The sequence below is a fragment of the Colossoma macropomum genome, unplaced genomic scaffold (genome assembly GCF_904425465.1).
Source record: "Colossoma macropomum unplaced genomic scaffold, Colossoma_macropomum, whole genome shotgun sequence".
In the NCBI taxonomy this organism is placed as follows: domain Eukaryota; kingdom Metazoa; phylum Chordata; class Actinopteri; order Characiformes; family Serrasalmidae; genus Colossoma; species Colossoma macropomum.
Window position 1 is genome coordinate 23,496,615 of NW_023494793.1, and position 21,803 is coordinate 23,518,417.

The 21,803-nt window shown below is 38.4% G+C and overlaps 1 protein-coding gene across 1 annotated transcript in view; it reads left to right on the plus strand.

Annotated features, from left to right (window-relative positions):
• The first annotated feature begins 17,657 nt into the window (after positions 1–17,657).
• dtx1 (deltex 1, E3 ubiquitin ligase) overlaps positions 17,658–21,803 on the plus strand; it is a 55,024-nt gene continuing 50,878 nt past the window's right edge. The window contains 2 exon segments of the mRNA XM_036578905.1: positions 17,658–17,935; positions 19,750–20,627. Coding sequence (XP_036434798.1) covers positions 20,366–20,627 — 262 coding nt within the window. The 5' untranslated portion in view covers positions 17,658–17,935; positions 19,750–20,365.

Consider the following 21,803-nt stretch of genomic DNA (forward strand, 5'->3'; position numbering starts at 1 on the left):
CAACATCTCTGTGTCTTAAGACAAAGTGATGTCTTAAGTCATGCCTCATCTTCAAGACACACAAAATAATTACTTCTTTGTCTTAAGACGTTAACTTTCATTTCTCAAGACAAAGACAGTGTCTTCACTCATACGTCCTAAGACGTTCTTGAGATGTCTTGGTATAAGAAAATGTCTCAAGACATCTTATAAATACTGTCAAGACATCTTAAGACAGTGACAGCTGGGTATGTAGCTCTAGGATCTTTCCCTCAGCTTCCTCTAGCTTACCCTCCATGTATCTAAGCTTATATTTCCAGTACTGCTTTATCACAAAAAGACATTCCTTAACTGAATCATGCTTGATACCATAACCCAAAGCTGTTTTACATTCCTCAAGAGTCCATTCTCTGTCAGCAGAAAAACCTTTGGATAAAAAGTACTGAGTTTTTTTTTGCTTGTGAATGTGTTTCCCTATTATGTCATCCATTACCTTCTCAAATGCACATTCAGTTTCTCATGATTCTGTAGTTTTTGGCCTGTACTAGTCATGGTGAGGTAACAAGAGAACAAGCTAAGGCAAAAAACACAACGAATGTTCCCTCACTGCCTGAGAGGATAACCCATATAACCTACCAGCCTTTACACTACAGGGCTTCCCTCATTACCTGAGAGGATAAGTTACAAAACCACTGCTCTTCCCAATGTGTAGAATGTGTACTTATTTTCACTAGCAACTTTGAATTCAGAAGCTACCATGAATGAATCAGTAAATACAATAAATTATTCAGTGACAGCTGTGAATTATTCAGTAACTTCTACAAATTATTTAATATCTGTTGTGAGTAATTCCATATCTACTATGAATTATTTGGTAACTACTGTAAATTATAGATAACTATTATGAAGTATTCAGTGACTGCAATGAATTATTTTGTGACTACTATGAACAAATCAGTAACTTATATAAATGATTCAGTAACTATGCGAACCGTTGCAATATTAAGCTCAAAATATGACAATAAGCAGCTCATCATGCTGTGCTATTAAGTTCACTAGCGTGAGCTCTAGTTGGCTCATAAGAGGATCAGTTAGGTATTTGTTGGTATATGTTGTCAAACATATCCCCCCCAAAAAAATCACACTTTCCTTAGTTTTACTCTTTGCTAAACATAACCCAACTAGCCAGTTAGCAATGCTACTTGGTAAGATAACTGACTAGCCTGTATGAGAGACTCACCTATATCTATCCACACTATTACTGTCAGTGGATAAAATTACTTTAGTAAAATTTTGTACCCATTTGTTTTATCCTAAAATCACACCGTGCCTTGGGGAACCAGACCCAGCAATATTTGAGTATAGACAACTTATTAAAGCCCCATTTAGGAAGTGTGGTGACGTAAGAGGTTTTTACTACTGCAACAAGAGACACATTTGAATTATGGTACATTCTTAATATGTTCATTCATCGTGTCTGAAGTCCTCCTGAGAACAGAGCAATTACTGATCAGCTATTAAACCTTCACCCATGTGATATAACCCATGGATGCATCAGATTATGTGTTTTCATAGTGCTGGACAGTAATGTCATAATTTTCCTTCTTTGGTCTGCCATTTTAACTGTCCACTCTCATTCTATCCTCAAAAACCTGCACAGATCCATGAGTTTCTGGGCAAGTTCTGTCTTTCTGAGGTTTCTTCAGGGAACAGTTATTGTTCTGTTTATGCTTCTGTTCAGAATATTGTGGTGAATAAGAATATATCCATTATTACTGCCATTGATCTTTCTGAACTTTCTACTTGACTCTATTTGACTTTCTATTATCACTCCCTTCCTCTACATAGTAATGATTATCAGCATTATTACTCTTCATTTTTCATAATTACAGAATGTCACATTAGACATTAGTCCTAGACATTGACTACAAGTCTGGAACACAAGTGCAAAGGAACTTCACATTTAACATGAGAAAATCATGGATTTTTATATATTTGAAATACATGTCAAATTCATTTCAGTCCATGCCAAAATACATTCCAAACACTAAAATGTATTTCACAATATATTGCCATATTAACCAGTTATAAATGTATGGGGAAATATTACACATAGAAATGTACCATACAAAAAAATGTAAGTAAATATATTTATCAATTACATTTCAAATGTATGAAAAAACCCAAAACACTGTCTGATGCACTTTACTGTTTGGAATACCTTTTGAAATTAATTTGTATTCCAGTATCTTAATTTGAAATTTAAGCAAATTAACCTTTAACATGGCAAATTGTTTATTTGAAATACATTTAGTGTCAGCGCTGTCTTACGTATGTGGTTAATGCAAAAACAGTACCATTCATTCAGTTCACAAATCCTTAAGTCATGTCTTAAATACTAACAACTAACTTATGCATATGTCGCTTTAACATGACGATTACATTTCATCTATAGATGTGCTACCATGTGTGATGATGTTAGGTTACCCTAACACACCACCAGGACTACAATTCACCTTTCCTCAGTAAATACTATGGTGACTTTTATTTTCACAGGCACTTAATTGTATTAATTTAAACTTCTACTTACCTGAGGTCCAGGGGGATCCAGGCGAGGTGGGAGCCAGGTCGCTGGTACCTGTAAAGAAGAAAATATAATGTTAAATATAGCTAGCTTAGCAATCATTTCTAAGATAAATTTGCACGTGTATATATGAAGAAAATGGCCATTGTATGTATGTATATTCTATTGTCACCCCTTGACTATGGATAATGGTGTGGCCCACAGCTAATGTGGGCGGGGCTACCAGGTTAAAAGGGAAGGGGGACAATGGAGGATGGGAAGGGGAAGGTCTGTGTGGCTTTGCAGCCTCAGACCCAATGCAACAGAATCGCTTTAGTTCTGTGTGGGGCAAATGGCTGCCGGATGCTGACTGCGGAGTCGGTGGAGTCATTTGGCTACAGCTTTGTTTTCTTTTCATTTTTCTCTCGCGAGTGTAAATACTTTTGTGTGCAAAAACCAGAATAAACTTCATAGCACTGTGGAATTGAGTTCTGATGTCCAAGAGTGTTGAATGGGGAGCCTCCAGACCACTTACTGACCACTACACCACCAAAGTGGCGACTACACCTACCACACCATGGAAACATGATGCCAGCTTGTGGCAACTTTTTGCATGAAAATAATTTTCAGTAAGGAAGAAAACAATGTGTACAAGTTCAAAAGAATAAAACTGAATACTTCTAGCAAAGGTCTGTTTATTCTTCAGTATTTCCTTGCAACAACTAAATATGCAGCTTTTTTCAAATGACGGTCTGTGGCTAACTGGCATAACAGCAGGATTTAGATGTTGTGGCAGCTGCTAAGTTTTACTGAACTGGAGCTGTGAATGCTAGCATCTTGTTAGGAGTTAAAACCAGGGGATTATAAGAGCTTTAAGACTCACAGCATATAGCATTTAGTGTTTTGAGCTTAGTTAGTTTTGGTCTTCTTTGTGCTCTGTGGTTTCTGTTAGCTTCCCTCAAAACTTACATCTGCTCAACATAAAAACTAGTTTGTGTGGTGCAACCTGTTTTAATTTAGTAATGTGTAAACCTGAACTCTTATGCTGTAACTAGCTTACATTTGAACTTGTGAGCGGCTGGCTCCTGTTCATCCTGCAGCGGTTTAGCTTCATCCATTCACGCGGGAGTTATAAAAGAGTTTGAGAGCTCTGAGCACTTTTTAAATGAGCCTCAATACAAAATCATTTATCTTATATTGGTCTTAAAGGCACAGCCTGTTTAATTCTGAGAAATAAAGATTGGAAAATAATAATGAACAAAATTAATTGTGACAATTTTTGGCACATAAAACCACACTAATGCTATAAGAGGGCCACAAGGGAAAAAATAACATGTACAATAAAATGTACGATATGGGCCCTTCATTGTCTTTGAGACAGTACAGTATGTTGCAGTTAAATGAAGTTAATTTTGTGCCAGTATTACTAATTTGTCAGCGCTTATAGCTATGTTATGTTTCTTAAAAATGTTTCTTCCATTTGAATGTTTCACTTAAACTGATTTCTATATTTTGTTGAGTCAGGCCACATTGTGATGATGAATGATTGCTGAATGGCATTCACTGTGCACTTACTGCTAAAGATACTTTTAAGTTTTTATTTGGAAACGTCTATTTTTGCAGTGTCCCTCATTAGTATTTAAATGGCCTTTTCTAATACATAAGTACAACCCCATTTTCAAAAAAGTTGGGATGCTATGCTAAATGTAATTAAAACAGAATTCAGTGGTGTGCAAATCAATTAAACCTTTAATGTAATTGAAAATAGTACAAAATATCAAAAGTTGAAATTGAGAATTTTTATTGTTTTTAAAAAATATATGCCCATTTTGAATTTGATGCCAGTTTCAAAAAAGTTGGGACAGGGGCATTTTTACTACTGTGTTCATCACCTCTTCTTTTAATAACATTCTGTAAGTGTTTGGGAACTGCAGAGACCAACTGCTGTAGTTTTGAAAAAGAAATGTTTTGCCATTCTTGCTTGATATAGAATTTCAGCTGCTCAGCAGTTCAGGGTCTCCTTGGTTGTATTTTTTGTTTTATAATGCGTCAAATGTTTTTCAGTGTTCTGGATGCAGGCAGGCCAGTTTAGCACCCGGATTCTTTTACTACAGAGCTATGCTGTTGCAATATATGCTGAATGTGGTTTGCCATTGTCTTGCTGAAATAAGGCCTTCCCTGAAAAAGATGTCATCTGGGTGGCAGCATGTGTTGCTCCTGTATATATCATTTTGTGTCTTCACAGATGCTCACGGATGCTGGCTTTTGAACTGTGCACTGATAAAAAAGACGGCTGGTCCCTGTCCTCTTTAGGATTTAGAATTGTTGCAGTCTTTGCCTGCACAGTCTTTCACAGAATGGTGAACCCCTCCTCATCTTTACTTCTGAAAGACTCAGCCTCTCTGGGATGCTCTTTTTATAGTCAATCATCTTACAGATCTGTTGTCAATTAAAGTAATCAGTTAAATTTTGAATAAGTGAAACTCACCTGATACATCATTAAGACTGTTAAATAAAGGCATTATATTGTGCCTTGATGGCTTTGCAGCTTAATAACTGCACATAAAGTTTAACAATATTCAGTAATAGTGAATATTTAGAGATGTTCAAAGTGCAAAGACCCAAATACTGTAGTTCTGCAGGCATAAATGCTTTGTTGATGAGAGAGGTCAGAGGAGAATGGCCAGACTTGTTCTAGCTTCAAGAAGGATGCAGTAACTTTAATAACCACTCTACAGCAGTGGTGATCAGAAAAGCATCTCTGAATGCACAAGGCCACAGCAGCGGAAGACCACATTGAGTTCCACTCCTGTCAGCTAAGAATAGGAATCTGGGGCTATCAAATTGGGCATAGGCTTATCAAAACTGGACAGTTTAAAACTGGAAAAAACATTGTGTTCTCGATTTCTGCTGTAACATGCTGATAGCAGGGTCAGAATTTGGCATATATAGTTTAAATTCATGGACCCAACCTGCCATGTGTCAACAGTTCATGCTGCTAGTGGTGTAATGTCATGGAAAATGTTTTCTTGAAGAACATTGGGCACCCTAATACCAATCATTGTTTGAATGTCAGAGCCTGTCTGAGTATGCTTTTTTTAAACACAGTTTGATGTAAAAATTTATTTAAGATATAGGAAGTTATTTAGCTTGGTCCGCTTTTGAATGAGGCATAATACAGGGCCACCAATGAAAACAGAGACAATTTACATATACGAAGACAGCCTGTTCAATTCTTAAGGATAAAAAGAGGTCAGGAAATTGTCATGTAAAAATGAATTATGACTGTTTTGGTACACATGAAGTTTTTAATTGGACATCAAAGAAAAAGAAAAAAATAAAATAAAAATGTAGGATATGGGCCCCTTAACAAAGGTTTAATATATTATTCATTGGCAATAGAGCATGTTTTTCCCCTCAGACTGCATCTGAAATAAATGGCTGACACACTGAATCCTAGGCATACTTGTGAATTCTTAAATATGTCCTTCTTCTGCTCTCTTGCCATGCGTTGTTGTTAGCAGATGAGTAAGGTGATGGTAGTAAACAAACTGGACCTTTGCTGCTGAAAGACCTCTAGAGGGAGCTGTTACTGTCAGCACATCTGTTTGCTTGCACAACAAACATCACATACAACAGTGCCATGCTTCTTACTGACATCCTCACTACCAGTCTGCTCTCCTCAAAGAAAATCAGAAGCACCTGGTAGGCAACTGCTAATTAATCAAACTTCTATTGATACACTGGGTTAAAAGTTTGGAATTGCTTGTCATATTGATTGTTGTTTTATTTAATAACAACTTACACAATAACTAGCTAACAGAAGGTATTTTTATTCAACATTTAGCGTAAGTTATGTTAATTTTATTAATTGTTATTTATTATTTATTCATTATGGAATCATCTACAGTTCAGTTAATTTATTAATTTCTATAAATATATATTTATATATATATATATATATATACATATACATAAATGTGTATAAATGTGTACATATATATATATATATATATATATATATATATATATATATATATATATGTTTTTACGGCTTCCTATTACTATTTAAAACCTTCTAGCAGCATATTAGAATCATTTGATAGATGTATTTGCAAGAAAATTGTTAAAATTTAAAACTTTTTAATATATTTCAGAAAATTAAAGGAGCAGCTGGTACAGTTCTATACAGTGCTAAGTTACTTCATGACCACGACAAAGGCTGCTAGTCTGAAGCAAGCAGTCCTAAATATTAGCATGTGGAAGCAACTCCTTATACTTCCTAAAACTATATCCCAAAACCCCAACTCAAATTATGCAAATGGTTGTCAATGTAAATGTTAAAAAGTCATCCTCATGATAACCTCAAAATTCTGCTGACAGGAAAAAAGAAAATAACACATCTTGGCTATATTTAAATGCCATATATTTCTGAAGAGAAGACAGAAAAAGAACTGATTCGACAGACTTACAACAGACCCTGTGCACCAAAAACACTGGATAATGTAACACTATGTACAATAAAATAAATATCACAAAAAAGTACTAGAACTGCTGACTGGCTGATAACACTAAAACAGCTATACGAAGGTAGAATAAAGTGTGGGATTTTCCTGGCAATTTAAACTTTTTATGTACTTCTCATATAATAAAAAACTTGCACCTGCTGTGCATGTCCTTACATAGCAATGATCTTGTAACAAGAACGTTTGGTAACAACTATGAGAAATTCTGGGCTAAATGTGGGTGGAACCAAACTGAGTGTGAGATTTCTAAACCAATCCAACACCTTGTGAAGGCAAGTTCAAAGTAGGGGGGCTGATGGTGTGGTTTGGAAAACAAGTTATTAGCCAAAGGAATAGCTAAAGCTGCCCCAAATCATCATGGGATAATATCTGGCACCAAAAAAATATATTTAACACCCTGTTCAATGGAATGCAGTAAGAAAATTGAACAGTATCCAGTTACATTTATTATCATAACTTCATTTAAGACACCGGAAATTGAGATCAACAGCAAATACACTTAAATTGCAATCATGGTTTGCCAGTGTTTTTCTTTGTGCACAGAGGCTGATATACTCAGAGGTGAAGCTAGAGGGCAAGCAAACCAAACAATTGTTTGGGGCCTGTGGTCAAAGTGAGCCTCTATGTGACAGACGTCAAGTTAAGAATGTTGTTCATTTGCATGGGCTTTATTATAGGTAATCATTTTAGATCTATGGTGATCACAGCCCAATGTCTCTTATGTAATTAACACGCCCTAGGTGGAAACCTACCTCTTCCAACGCAAAGTTGGTTAAACCTCTTAAACATTTTGCATCTGCCAAGCAGCACAGTTATGCTGCTGTGTATGCAAATATCAGCATGAAATAAAACAGCAATAACCAAAGTTGCAAAGAAATTAGGCAAAAAATAGGAGAAAAAGACCATTTTCCAAATGTATCTCAGACCATCTCCTGAAGGGATTTATTAAAATTCGTTTTCATGTACATAATCGTTTGCGGTACACTTTCAGAAAAAAGGTAATAAATTACCAGTGGGGCAGTTGCCCTGCTGGCCAATGATATATTACTGACCGGGTCAGTGGGGACAGTGCCCAGAGCCATGGAAGGCCTGACACTACAAGGCCTGAGATGGTTCAAAGACTGAGAACAGTCCACTGCAGGTGCAAACATTAGATGAACCAATAGCCTAACTAATGAAACAAAGGCCCCTCAGCCCATAACCTGACCATATTTAAAATAATTAAAAGACCAAACTGTGCAGAAATACAACTGGGGAGGAAATAATAGGCACAATAATTGAGAATTTACTTTTTTTCCCCAGTGCTGTTCAAAGTGCACATAAACAAACATGAAGTGTTTATTAACATTATTTTTCAGGTCCAGTTTTTTTCTGTAATTTTTGGCATTGCTGTTAGAGTGTGTGTGTGTGTGTGGTGGGGCATAGACCCTGGCACACAAGGGCCTTGTGAGACCATAATCTCTCCCCACTCTTGTCACTGGGTACGTCTTCAGTACCTTTAGTTAGAGGACATAATTGAACCATAATTCATTAAAATTATATTTTTTAAATTGTATTGACTACACACACCCTGTTTTGTTTCCAGGCTTTTTATTTTATTGTTCAATTCTTAAACATTAGGTCATAAAAAGATAGAAATATGCACATTTTCTTAGGGAAAAACTTATTTAAGGCACATAATTGGATCTTAAAACCATTGTTTTACCTCTGTGGGCACAATTGCATTGTACCTTGATTAACTGTTTTTCTGACAGTGTATATACAATTATAAGCATGCAAGTTGTGCCTGTCATAATAGAGCAATGTTTAATGTAGAAACCTTTACATTTGCTTTGTAAGTAGCTTTTGTGCACCTAATAACCACCACTAGAATACAGCTAATTTCTGCTGGTGTCCCTGTAATGTTTTTTAAATGTAAAGCTAGTGGTAGTGCACATTATATGGCAGTCTTAAACACAAGTATTTGAAGCTATTAACAAACATTTGGGTAATATATTGTCGCTGTCCAAAAAACAAAAAAGCAAGTATCTCCAAAAGGCCAACTTTATAGGAGAGGGCAAAAACACAGCAAAACATTATTTACATGCAAATAATTAATGTGAAGAGACGTTATTCCAAAGTATTTTGGAGCATTTTTGTTGGTCCATTCATCATGACATTTTCACAATGTAAAGAACAGGTGATGTGCTCAAATTATGTGGATAAAAATGGAGAAAAAAAGTTTAATTTATGTATTTTTTGACAGTAACAATTTTAACTTTGTATGTTCCACAGGTTTATAGCGATTCCTTCAGTAAAGATACGAACTTAAAGCCTTCCCTGAATGTTATGCAGAGCCTGTTAGATTTTAGCCAAGCTCATAAAAACTAGTTTCACAATTGCAACTCATTTATAATATAGGGAGATTCACTCAAAAGAGGCCTCGAATATTCTGTTGTAACTCCCGTTAGGATGAAGCAATCTGAATCAAAAATACGTGACATACCTTGACGTATGTGCAATCAATTGCATTACATGTGGTGCTGGATGTGATCTCCGTTTTCTGCCAGACACATGAAGGTGTATTGGGGTATGCACCCGGGAGTTGCAAACGGAGGTTAAATGTTGTGACGGCTGTCCGGTGCCTACCTCATCGTTCCGACGCAGGGGCATCCTGGCTTATTCAAAGCTCCATATACTGAGAAACACATTGCACATTGTTTCATTCAGATTGCTTTGTCCTAGCGAGAGTTATTACAGAATGTTCAGGGCCTCTTTCGAGTGAATCTCCCTGTACTTTCTTTGCTTTTCTCTATAGGGCTTAAATAATAGCCTTTTCTCAGAACTCCATAGTTAAAAAAGTAACTGTAACTGTTGGTCCATTTACTATAGAGGTGCACTTTCTAGTTCTACAATTACATACTTCCCCCACTGGACAGCTACTGACCAGGTGCTATTTGGGTGCCGCATTATTCTTTGCATTGAAATGACACTGATATGGTAGTGCATGTTAGTGAGTGTATCCACTTTAGGCCAAACTCTTGTCACAAAACGTTTGTCAAACAATGGCAGCATATTCATAACCGTTTCTTGTAATAACTTTCTATGAGGTGGATTTTAAGGGCATTAAATACTTCAGGTTCCTACATCAAGTTCCTTTCGCCATCACTATAAACATTTCTAACACATTCAATTTCTCTAGAATGACACATTTCAAATCAAACCACTCTGAATAACTTTGTCTGCATCAGGGGTGGAGAGCTCCAATCTTGGAGGGCCAGATTCCTGCACAGTTTGGTGCTTTTCCTACTCAATCATGCCTGATTTAACTCATCAGCTAATTACCAGGTTTAGCTGGTGTGCTAGAGCAGGGAAATCTCCAAACTGTGCTGGGCTTCGGCCCTCTTTTCCCTACCCCTGGTTTACAACTAAAAATGCAATCATGCAGAAATAAGGAAAAATCTGTGCAATTCCCCTTTAGGTGCACCAAATTACACGCATGGGCATTTGCTGATTGGTCAGATGTTTGGCAGGGATAGAATCATGCTGTTACTTTCACACTAGACCATTTTTAACTTTCACTGGCCTATCACTCTATAAAATCCAGATCAATCTCTCACATATATTCTTGATTTAAATTATCCTACCTATACTTTGCATTAAAGTAGAGACATTTAACATGTGTGAATCCCAATCAAAGCAATAAAGATAAACCTTACTTGACCTTTGCTTCTTTAAGATTGAATGGTTTGTCAATTAGAATTTAACCAATCAGGGTGCTGGTGCCTAGCTGAAAGTACATTCCGTGATCCATGTGCCAAAATCAATTTTTCTTTGCTATTATTTTTTGCTTGTCTGCCGTTATTAGCAGCAGCATGTGCTGCAAGAATGACATGAGGTTCTAGGCCAGAGGTCTTCAAACTGGTCCTCAGGGCCCTCCAGACAGTCCACATTTTAGCTATAACCTAACTCAGTAAGGATAAGGATGGACCAAATATATGAATACTGTCTATGGAACCTGAGGACCAGTTTGTTGACCTCTGTCTATATTCAAACAGGCAGATCTTGCAGACAGTACAGCACTGATTAAAGGGGAAAGTATACTCTAATGTTGAATTCTCTCATTTAGTGCAAATTATCACCAGCAGCAAAATGAGTCAGGGTTCACTTTGCTGGACCATGATTAAGTGGTTTAGTGCACACCCGAGTCCAGGTGGTGTGTTCACACCTGATAAAACTGATCAAACTAAAGAAAAAGTTTAATTGGGTTGCATCAAATATGATAGGTGTTTAAGCGCCTTTGTTTGTTGCAGACCTGTCTAATTTGTGAACACCCCACCCGTAAACTATAGTCTTCTGGAGACATAATCTACAACAGGGCATGCTGCGCATTTTACAGCAAGCTCTGTATTGATATGACAGTTTATATTTTAGATTTGTACTGCCAAGTTGCTGTGGAAGACCTGGATCAAAGACTGTATATATGAGATGTGGTTCTCAGTGCTGTTTTTTCCAAAGGTGTTCATGCAAACCTGAGTAAAGTTTAAATATCTTTTGTTTAAGAGTTTTGCTGCTACAGTTATTGTTAGATTGACTTAGTTGATTGACTGATTTGGTATTGTGTGTTTTAACACTCTCATATATATGATGTACTGTAGCATCTTGAAACATGCACAGGCTCATGGGAAGCACGGGTGCCAGTAGAGGCTTTAGATGTTGTAAAAAAGTTGTTGTTATCTTAAAGATGTGCATGTTTTATTTGTGCTATTCTGTGCTGGGCTGTGGGGTAGTTAGTGCAGTGTTAGTGCCTACCGTCAGGGAGAGTTGTATGGCTAGAGGTGACCTGCCTGCTATCTTGGCCATTTCACCTGTGCTGAATGGCGGTTCTCCTTGGCTGCCTGTTCAAATAAAAGAGCCTTCACTTAAAGCGCTATGTTTCCTGTGTCTTATTCTCCGTTAATGCCACAGTATTATGTGCCTAATATTATTTCAAATATCCAGTTTGACAGTTCCCTGTCACCAAAGATTAAACTATTAACATTTTTTGCCATATGGCTTGATCATTTTGAATAATTTTCTCAGATTTGTGCTCAGGCAGGCTCAGAAAACATGTCGATTAAGGTAAATGTAAACTTTACAGTACATTTCAAATGTATTCAGAACTCTTTTCTTTCTTTCCTCATTCTGTTATGTTACAGACTTACTCTAAAATGGATTACATTCATTTTTTTCTCATGAATCTGCACAAAATGCTCCATAATAAAAAGCATAAACAATCAATGACCACTTCATTAAGTACACCACCTTGTATCTTTACTCGTTGTCCATTTTATCAGCACCGTTTACCATATAGGTGCACTTTGGCACTTTATAGTTCTACAATTACAGACTGTGGTCCATTTGTTTCTCTGCATGCAAGTTGTTATCCCACTGTTACTCTGATCATCCATGGTCAGGACCTCCACAGAGCAGGTAGTGAATCATTCTCAGCACTGCAGTAACACTGATGTGGTGGTGGCATGTTAGTGAGTGCTGCGCTGTTACGAGTGGATCAGACACAGCTATGCTGCTGGAGTTTTTTAAACACCTCAGTATCAGTGCTAGAAGAAGAATAGTCCACCAACCAAAAAGATCCAGCCAACAGCATCCTGTGAGCAGCGTCCTGTGAGCACTGATGAAGGACTAGAACAGAGGTGCACAACTTCGGTCCTGGAAGACTGGTATCCAGCACAGTTTGGTTGTTTCCCTACTCAAACACACCCACTAAACCTGGCCATTAACAGATGAGTTGACTCAGGTGAGTTTAAGCAGGTAAATCACCAAAGTGTGCTGGACACCAACCCTTCAGGACCAGAGTTGTGTACCCATGGACTAGAGGATGACCAACACAACCTGTGCAGCAACAGATGAGCTCTTGTCTCTGACTTTACATCCACAATGTGGACCAACCAGGTAGAAGTGTCTAATAGAGCACAGTAACCTAACCTCCTGCAGCACTGTGTAATGCACTAATCTCAGTGACTGCAGAAAAGACCACACCCCCTGCAACCCATCCAGGTGCCAAGGGAAGCTACCCAGCCTCTAAATCACTATCCCTCATCTAATGATTCATCTGCGGAAGTTTGGTTTGGTATCAAGCCAGCTTTTTTCTGCTCCCCTGCTTTATCACAAGAAAGCAGATCTCAGATCCCAGCAGCAAAGGGGCAGATATAAAAGGTTTGTAACTGCTGTTGTACCTAACAGTAACATTATGAGCAATGTAAGTCACTGGTTTGCCTCATTAGCATTAGCAAGCTGTCATCATCCAAGCAAGTTAGCAAGTTTGTACTTCTTGGTACTTTGCCAAGTTTATGACATAAAAAAGGGTACTTGAAAGAGTTCATCATCTGTTCATGAACATGCATTTTTGATAAGGAATACATATCATTCAATCAAATAGTTATACCACAGAAACTAGTTTTTACACTACGTTCAGTAATATTAGTTAGCTTCTCCTCCCCTCAGCAGGTGGAAATCGCTGTTACTGTGGCCAAACCAATGTTGAATAAAGAGTAGCACGTCTGTAGAGAAAAGTTTAATTAATGCTAACACAGCTAAGTAAAAAAAGAAGTTTATGTGCTTTGTTTTAATGTTCAGCCCCAATGCCGTTTCAGCTGCTGCAACATATAAAACATATAAAACTCCTAATCCAGATGCGTTATCCTGCCAGGTTTGACAGGGTCTATATGGCTCCACTAGGATTACATTCTATTTGTCAAGTGACCATATAAGTTCAACATGTAATAGTATTTAACAATGTGGCTTTAAATCCTTTCATATCCTCCTACCCATTTAACCCACTGTGGATAATCTGAGTGAACATAGAAGAGTTGTTGAGGTGTTGAGGCCATACCCTACATCCTGTTACTGCTATTTGTTTAGTTTTTGTGAAAAATATATAGAAAATGTCTCCTTTTTGTATAAAACCTATTCAAAATATTATCATTTATTATTGCATGCATGATTTGCATTGCCACATCTCAACTATATTTAGGGTTGGCCATATCCATAGTTGCTTCTGTTAGCCTAAACATGCAGTTTATTGTAATAATACTTTTAGTTGACTTACTGGATGTTCTATCCAATAGTGACTGAGCCATGTGGTTTAAAACTCCCCAAATCTAGTTGTTTTCAACCCAGCACGTTTTAGAGTACCAGCCCTAAGTCTTCTTGGCATGTCAATATGGGATCTTCTCCCATTCTTCTTTGCAGGGCCTCTCTGGCTATACCACTATTTTCAGGTCTCTTCAGACATGTGTTGGAACGTATATGTGGCACGCAAAAACCTTTTCTATTGTTACAAGCTTGACATCATAACAATAGAACAACCTTTTGGGTGCTACGTAGAACCTTTTTTTTCAGAAAGGTTCTATATAGAACCATTACAGCACATTCTCCTTCAATCTGAAGAAGGCTTTCATGATGCCAAGAACGCTTTAATCATACAAAGGTTTCTTTGAGTGTTTATGGTTCTATATAGAAGCATTTTCTTTATTAAAGAACCCTTAAAGAACCATCATTTTTAAGAGTGTAGACATAAAGATTGAGACTGTGTCTGAGTCTAGAACACTGACTGGGAGGTTATTCCAACGTTAGGGGGCTTTGCATGAAAATGCTTTACCAACTGATGTAGGTTTATTAAATTAAAGTACTAATAGTAAGCCAGCACCTTGTGATCTAAGTAGGCATGAAGCTTCATCATAAGAAATAAGTTCATGCAGATACTAAGGGTCAAGGACATTTAGAGCTTTATATGTCAGTAGCAGAATTTGTAGTCAATATGGAATTTAACTGGCAGCCAATGTAGTGTTGATCAAAGGTGTAGGCAGAAATAAGTTTTAAACACACTAATGTCCTGCAATATTGTTATTGCAGGCTGTCATGACAGCCATGCAGTCATCACCATACCTATTTCAAAGTGGTAATATCACCATATTCTGGCAATCAACCAGAATATTGGATTCACATGAACACAACACACTGCAGTACTCTTTACTATTAAGATTGCAAAGCATGTGTCCGCTTGCTACAGGCATGTTTTTCCCAGTGAATATGACATAACAATTTAATAATAAGTAAAACTCTAACAGCTGACATGTACAAAAACAACACTGCAAACTTAAAAACCCAAACTTTATCATCTTTGGCAAAAGCATTTTACCACAGCAGGCGGCCCCAAAGAAGACAACATGACTGTGATAAAATCAGACTCCTAGATTTACAAAGACGAGGAAAAACGACACAGTAAACTTAAAAACCTAAACCCAATCATGAAAGTGAAAAATATATTGCCACAGTGGGCATTAAAATGATTTACGGTCCATTCATGTCTTACCTTCATTGATGTTAAATGTTTGCTTTGTCATTTTTCACAGAGCCCATTTTAGCCTATGGACAGGTAGATATCATCATATTCTGTGGGATGGAATTTCACTTTAAAAGTATTCAGTTACAACTTTTAACCACAGCTGGAGCTTCAAATTCAAACACTGGTGTGCTGATAACAAACTGAAGGCTTGGAACAATGGCGGATAGCACCAGTTGCTGTGCAGTGATTGGAGGGCTGAGAAAGAAATAAGGATGAAGCTTGACGGAGAGTGTACTGGACTGATGTGGTCAAACTTGCTACTTCTTGTAAGCACTCTGTTTGTAGCATTCTGAACTAACTGAAGCTTGTTTAGGCTTTTGCTGGAACATGCAGACAGCAGGGCATTACTACATCTTTGAGGTAATAAATGTGTGAAGTAGTTTTCTATATTCTGTAGCCACAGTGCATTTCCTAACTTTCTAATATTTTGGAGATGAAGGAAAGCTATTCTACTAATATTGCTTATTTGCTTATATGCTTAGTAGTATTGCTGATCTGTCCATCTTTCCCTCAATCCTGACAAGGCTTCTAGCCCCTGCTCCTGAAAAACAACCCTACAACATGATGATGCCAAGGCTGGAATTAGCTAGATTATAAGCTACGCCTGGTTTCCTCCAGATGTAACACTTGGTATTCAAGCCAGAGAGTTAAATCTTGGTTTCATCAGACCAGACCTATTTTCATTGCCTGAGAGTCCTTTAGGTGCCTAAGAGTCCTTTAGGTTCATGGTCATGTGAGCTATCATTTGTCTTTTGGAGAAGAGTGCTTCCGTCTAAAGTGTTTGAGAGAGTGCTGCAAACATGATTGTCTTTCTGGTTCTCCCATCTCCACACAAAACTGTCCAAGTGACCTCCAGGTTCTTGTTCACTTCCATAACTTAAATACATCTCTCCGTTTACTCAGTTTGACTGGTGGCCAGCTATAGGAAGATGATTCAGAACTTAGTGGTTCAGAATTCCTTTTATTTAAGCTACTTTGTTCTTCAGGACCTTTTAATCTGCAGAATTTTTTTACTCTTTCCCAGATCTGTGCCTCAAATTGAATTAAATTGAATTTTTTTTAGTGTTTTGGCCAACTACAATATGAAAGTATATTTTTTCCGTACGCTTTTGGAAATTAAAACCTTTATGTGTCATATGCTATACTTTTATCCGATCAGAGGCCCTCCTGAGCAGGGGCTGAGCTCTTTCAAAGTAATTTTTCTACAAAACATCTGCAAGAAAAAAATTAAACAGAATCTGTGGATTTTTTTTCATTAATTGAAATCAGCATAGATCTTGTGAGGTGCCTTTGGACGGAATAACGTATAATTATTTACATGCTTTTTTGTATTCTTAAAACATTTATGCATATATGGCCAAAATGCATTTGTTTTTTGTTTTTTTTTTCTTTTCTTGCATGAATGATGAATCTATGACAATGTCCTGTAGCAGTGTGTTGGTTTACTCACATTGTATGAATTGCAGATTACAGGTCCACTGTCAGCATTGTTGCCAGATGGCAACATAATTCAATGTACCCCATTATACTACTGATACCATTATCAATTAAAAAAAAAACATGAAAACATTTTTCAGGTAGAGTTCATGCCGTAAAGGGTTAACAACATTCCATAAGAAGAAAGTAGTGGCTCTGAAAACAAAGGACAGCTCAACCTCTTATTACTTAAGTATTCATTTATTACCTAGTGTTTTAACCAAATTCTATTTTCAATTCCTTCAGTTTTCATAGCTGGTGATTATAAAATTACTTAGTATTATAGATTCTAAATAGCTTTTCAATCACAGGACCAGATTATGTTCGTCAGGTACCTCACAGGTGCGCCATGTATTGACCCGATGCTGCAAGATCGTACATTTCCTCTCTTCTTCATCTTTTAAGAGACTTCTGGCACTGGTGTGTTTTTACTTGGCTTAGTTTAACAAAAGGAGAAGCATGGTAGTGAAATTCTGGTGAGAGATGAACTCGCTCCGCGTGGAAAATCGCGTTAATCGGATGTTCTTTCTCAGTTCGTCGTTCTTTCCGCGCTGGCGAGTCGCACCCGTATTCCGACAAATCCCGCCTGTCCTGCGCTGGGATTGGCTAGCACTTTGTTGCCTCTTGCATCAGGATTGGCTAATTCTTCATACTCACAAGCACTATCCAATCGTACTACAGGAGGGGCGGGACGTGTCGGATTTCGGGTGGGCGAAAACATTACGCGCTAGTGATGGCAGAGCCTGAAGCAACAGCCTCATCATACAGGCTCACAGACGACAGAGCGAGCATAAGCTAATATAAATGATATCTGACACGTATTCAAGACACATAACCTTCTCTTCGTGATAATGTTCATTTAGACTATCATACATTGGATACAGTGCGCTCATTTGTCTGCTGGAGGAGTCTCTGCACGAGCCTTTTCTGGATTCAAACATCTCTGCGCGCGACTGGCGCCTGTCGTCAAGGGAACGGTGATATTTTTTCCCTTCGACCTCACGGGTGAGATGAGCTCTTTTAATATTTACTGGCAAAAAACTGAAAGATTCAGCTAAAAGATTCGGCTACGACAACTAAAATGCGTCCAGCCTGAAGCCCGCGGTGAGGCTACATACTCAGGCTAGCCGCGGCTCCTTATTTCAGGCGTTCTTGGAGATTCACGCCGAGCGAAGCTACTCCGCTCCGTTTCTGGTCGGCTAATAACGCCGTCTGGTTTGGTTTAAACGAGCTACTTGAAAGCGATGAACAATTCTGAGGCGAAGGCTGCAAGATGAGGGTCCGGCTAAGCGCTACGGATGGGATTACGTTTCTGATTAAAACACTATTAAAACGGAGAGGAGGAGGGAGCAAAAAGAGGAAAGGAGTAAGAAAAAGGTCCTGGTCCCAGCTGGAAAAGAAGAGCTCGTTTTCGTAGTTCGTTTTGTGAGTTGTAACTGAGCGAGCGCGTATCTGAGCTCACATACACACAGCGACTCGGTCTCAAGCAGATGCACAGATGTGTGGGGCAGATTGTGTGATGTGTACTGGGTTGGAGGTATCAGAAACCCGCTTCTCTCTCCTTTTTCATTTGATCGGTAGTGTGTTTTCAGCCCCACTGATTGAATTTGAGATGGTGGAAATGCAAATGGCATTGAATCGCAGAATTAGAGAGCGGGGAATTCTGCTTCATGCGTGTTGACCTCGAAACGAGGCCAGACGATGTAGTGTGTGATCTGGTCGATCTGCGTAATGTAGGAGAAGCAGTGGAACAGACAGTCAGTCAGAACAGCGTTTGATCATTTTTCCCTTTACGCACCACAGGGCTTTTCTCAACCGCACAAACTCAGCTGATAAGAACAAAGATTGGATCTGTGATCTCTGTATGAGTACTCTGTTATACAGGCCAGCGTTCTGGAGACATCTCTCTCTCTCCCCCTCTCTCTCTCTCTCTCTCTCTCTCTCTCTCTCTCTCTCTCTCTCTCTCTCTCTCAGTTAAATGCGGATGCTTTATTTCCAGAGCTTGGATTACAAAATTGAATATATTAAAGGGGAATTTCACCGTACTTTCAAATTATCTGCGTAATTAAATGGTTAACGTGTATAAAAAAGTCCTTCAGAGTGGTTTGTTGTGAATTGCCCCGTTTTAGAGAAAATTACCTAATCAGAATTAGTTACAACAGTAGTGATATGAACCAGACGTCCAAAGCGTTTTATGCCTGTAAAAGCTACCTCACAGATTTTTTTTTAATACATGAAATGATTACATATACATTGCCTGATGCCTGAGTCATTGTATCATGACAGTTTTGAGAAATTTATTCTAAAACATATTTTTTAAAAAAATCAGTTCATGGTTGAGGGGTACATGCAGGGCATTGTAAGGCAAAGTAGTAGCCAAAGAACTTTTTCTTCAGATTTACCACTGTTTTACTGTTTTCAATATTACATATGGAACGTGTCAGATAGTAAATCGATAATACATTTGGGATAGCAAATAGAATGTCTATCTTTGCAGTGTAGCAAGCACTGGTTCCTGTCACCTCCATTGTATAGAATACTGAGTGGGTGTATTTCTGTATGATGCACCATTTCACATCAAACCACTCTGAGTGACGTGGCTTACATCTCAACAATTTAAAAAACAAGATGATCTAAAATAATGTCTTGCTGTTTTCTTTATTATATCTCTCTTTATCTCGCCCCTTGATATAGGGGTCAGACCGCAGCTAGTTCAGCAATGCTTATGGCTGGCTTTAACATATGCTTTGTGTTTTTTTGTTTTTTTTTGGTAATTGTTCTTATCTGACTATTGTTCTCTGTCTACACTCTCTGTTTAGATTCAGGACAGGCTGCTGAAGCTCAAAAAGCAGAGAATACCATTATCGTCTTTGAAGGCTATCTGCTTCCTGCTATGCTTGAAGATCTACAACAGGGCCTAAGTGAGGCGACCTGTGGACTGACTGACGCAGTCGTTGAAGAGGCACTCCTGTGTATGATTTTGCTCTCCTAATTTTGCTGGAGAGGCCAAGATACAAAGACGTCACGTTGGTCTGCGATGGCTGTTTCATTAGGAAAGAACACAGACTCTAATGTTTTGGCGCAGATCAAGCTTCACTGTCTCCACAGACTCTAAATGTGAAGAGGACAGAGCAGTCAGTCTCTGTCCATCAAAGAGAGCTCCAAGCATTGACCTTCTAGACCCCTTGACCCCTTCTGACAACAATGTCGCTAAGTTCCTGTGTATTCTTTTGTCTTTGTAAACAAAATATCTTCTCCCAAAGTGTCTTTTTTAGACTTTTGTGCCCTGATTCTATGATCCATCAAGTCTGACAGCATCAGAAGAACCTAGAAAGCTAGTTTTTGTCCACACCTGAGAGACTGCTTCCCAGGCACTTGTCTTTTCTCAGCTGTTGCAGGAGGAGGTGTCCGCTGCTCTTGTGTGGAGGTGTAGAAATGGCTCGGCCTGGTTCAGGAGTGCTGGTGTCGGTCGGAGGGGGCCTGGGTTACCCCTCTCAGAGCATGGCCCGTGTGGTTGTGTGGGAGTGGCTGAATGAACATGGGCGCTGGAGACCGTACAGTGCAGCTGTGTGCCACCACATTGAGAACGTTTTAAAGGGCGATGCACGTGGGACCGTTATTCTGGGCCAAGTAGACCCCCAGCTCGCACCCTATGTTATAGACCTGCAGTCCATGCACCAGTTCAGACAGGACACAGGTGAGAGTATACACATACACAAACACAGAGGTTTTTTTTAATGCAATATCAGGATATTGGGTCACATACATGCACATATGTATTATACAGTTGTAGGAAGTTTGAGCACCCTGGCCAAATTACATATGTTGTTGATTTTTGAAGTAAAAAAAAAACCACACAAACACAAGCTCTGCAGCAAACTGAGTTTGTGAACACTTTTGCAGCCAGTTAAAATTCACCCATTCTAGTGCACAGAATGCTTCTAGATCTGAAATAATCTTGGTCTGTCCTGCATGCACAATATGTTTAAGATATACCCACAGATTTCTAATAATGTTCAAGCCAGGAGACTTAGAAGCCAGCCTCTTTTCAGCTTCAGTTTCTTAACTAACTCTGTCACTTTTGCTTCTAGAATTCCAGCTGATATTTTTGGAATCCATTCCAAAAGCATAATAGATCCACCCCAATACTTAACAGTTTGCCAGGTGATCTTTTTTTAACAAATGCTGTTCTTTTTTTCTACATACATATCTTGATTGATTGTGGCCAAAGAGTTTTTTTTTTTGCTTTATCAGTCCATAGCACTTGTTTTCAAAATGCTTTTGGCTTATGTAGAGGTTGTTTTGCATACCTAAAACGTTGACTTTTGTGATGAGGTCTCTGGTATGGTTTCCCTCTGATGACTCTTTAATGCACATCATGTTTGTGCATGTAGTGTTTCACAGTTGAATGGTGCACCACCTTCCTGCAGATTGCTGTCACATGGGGAGTTTTGCTTTGCCTTGGTAGCCAGCATATGAGAAGTTCTATCTATATCAGATCTTGCCTTGACACAGTTCCTCCTGACTGGCATTTCTTAATGACATTTCAGACAACATAGATTGTGAGCTGGAAGTGTTTAGATATCTTTTTATAGCCTCTCTCTTTGTAGGCAGCATTTACACTATATGGCCAAATATTTGCGTACAGTCCTGAATATTGAGTTTAGGTGTTTCAGCCACAACCACTGCTAAAAAGTGTATGAAATCAGTCACATAGCAATGCAATCTCCACAGAAAAACAGCAGCAGTAGAATGGGTCATACTGAAGAGCTCAGTGACTTTGGCACTGTCATAGGATGCCACCTTTGCTGCAGGCCAGTTAGTGACAGTTCTGCCTTGCTTGATCTGCCCTGGTCAACTGTAAGTGCTATTT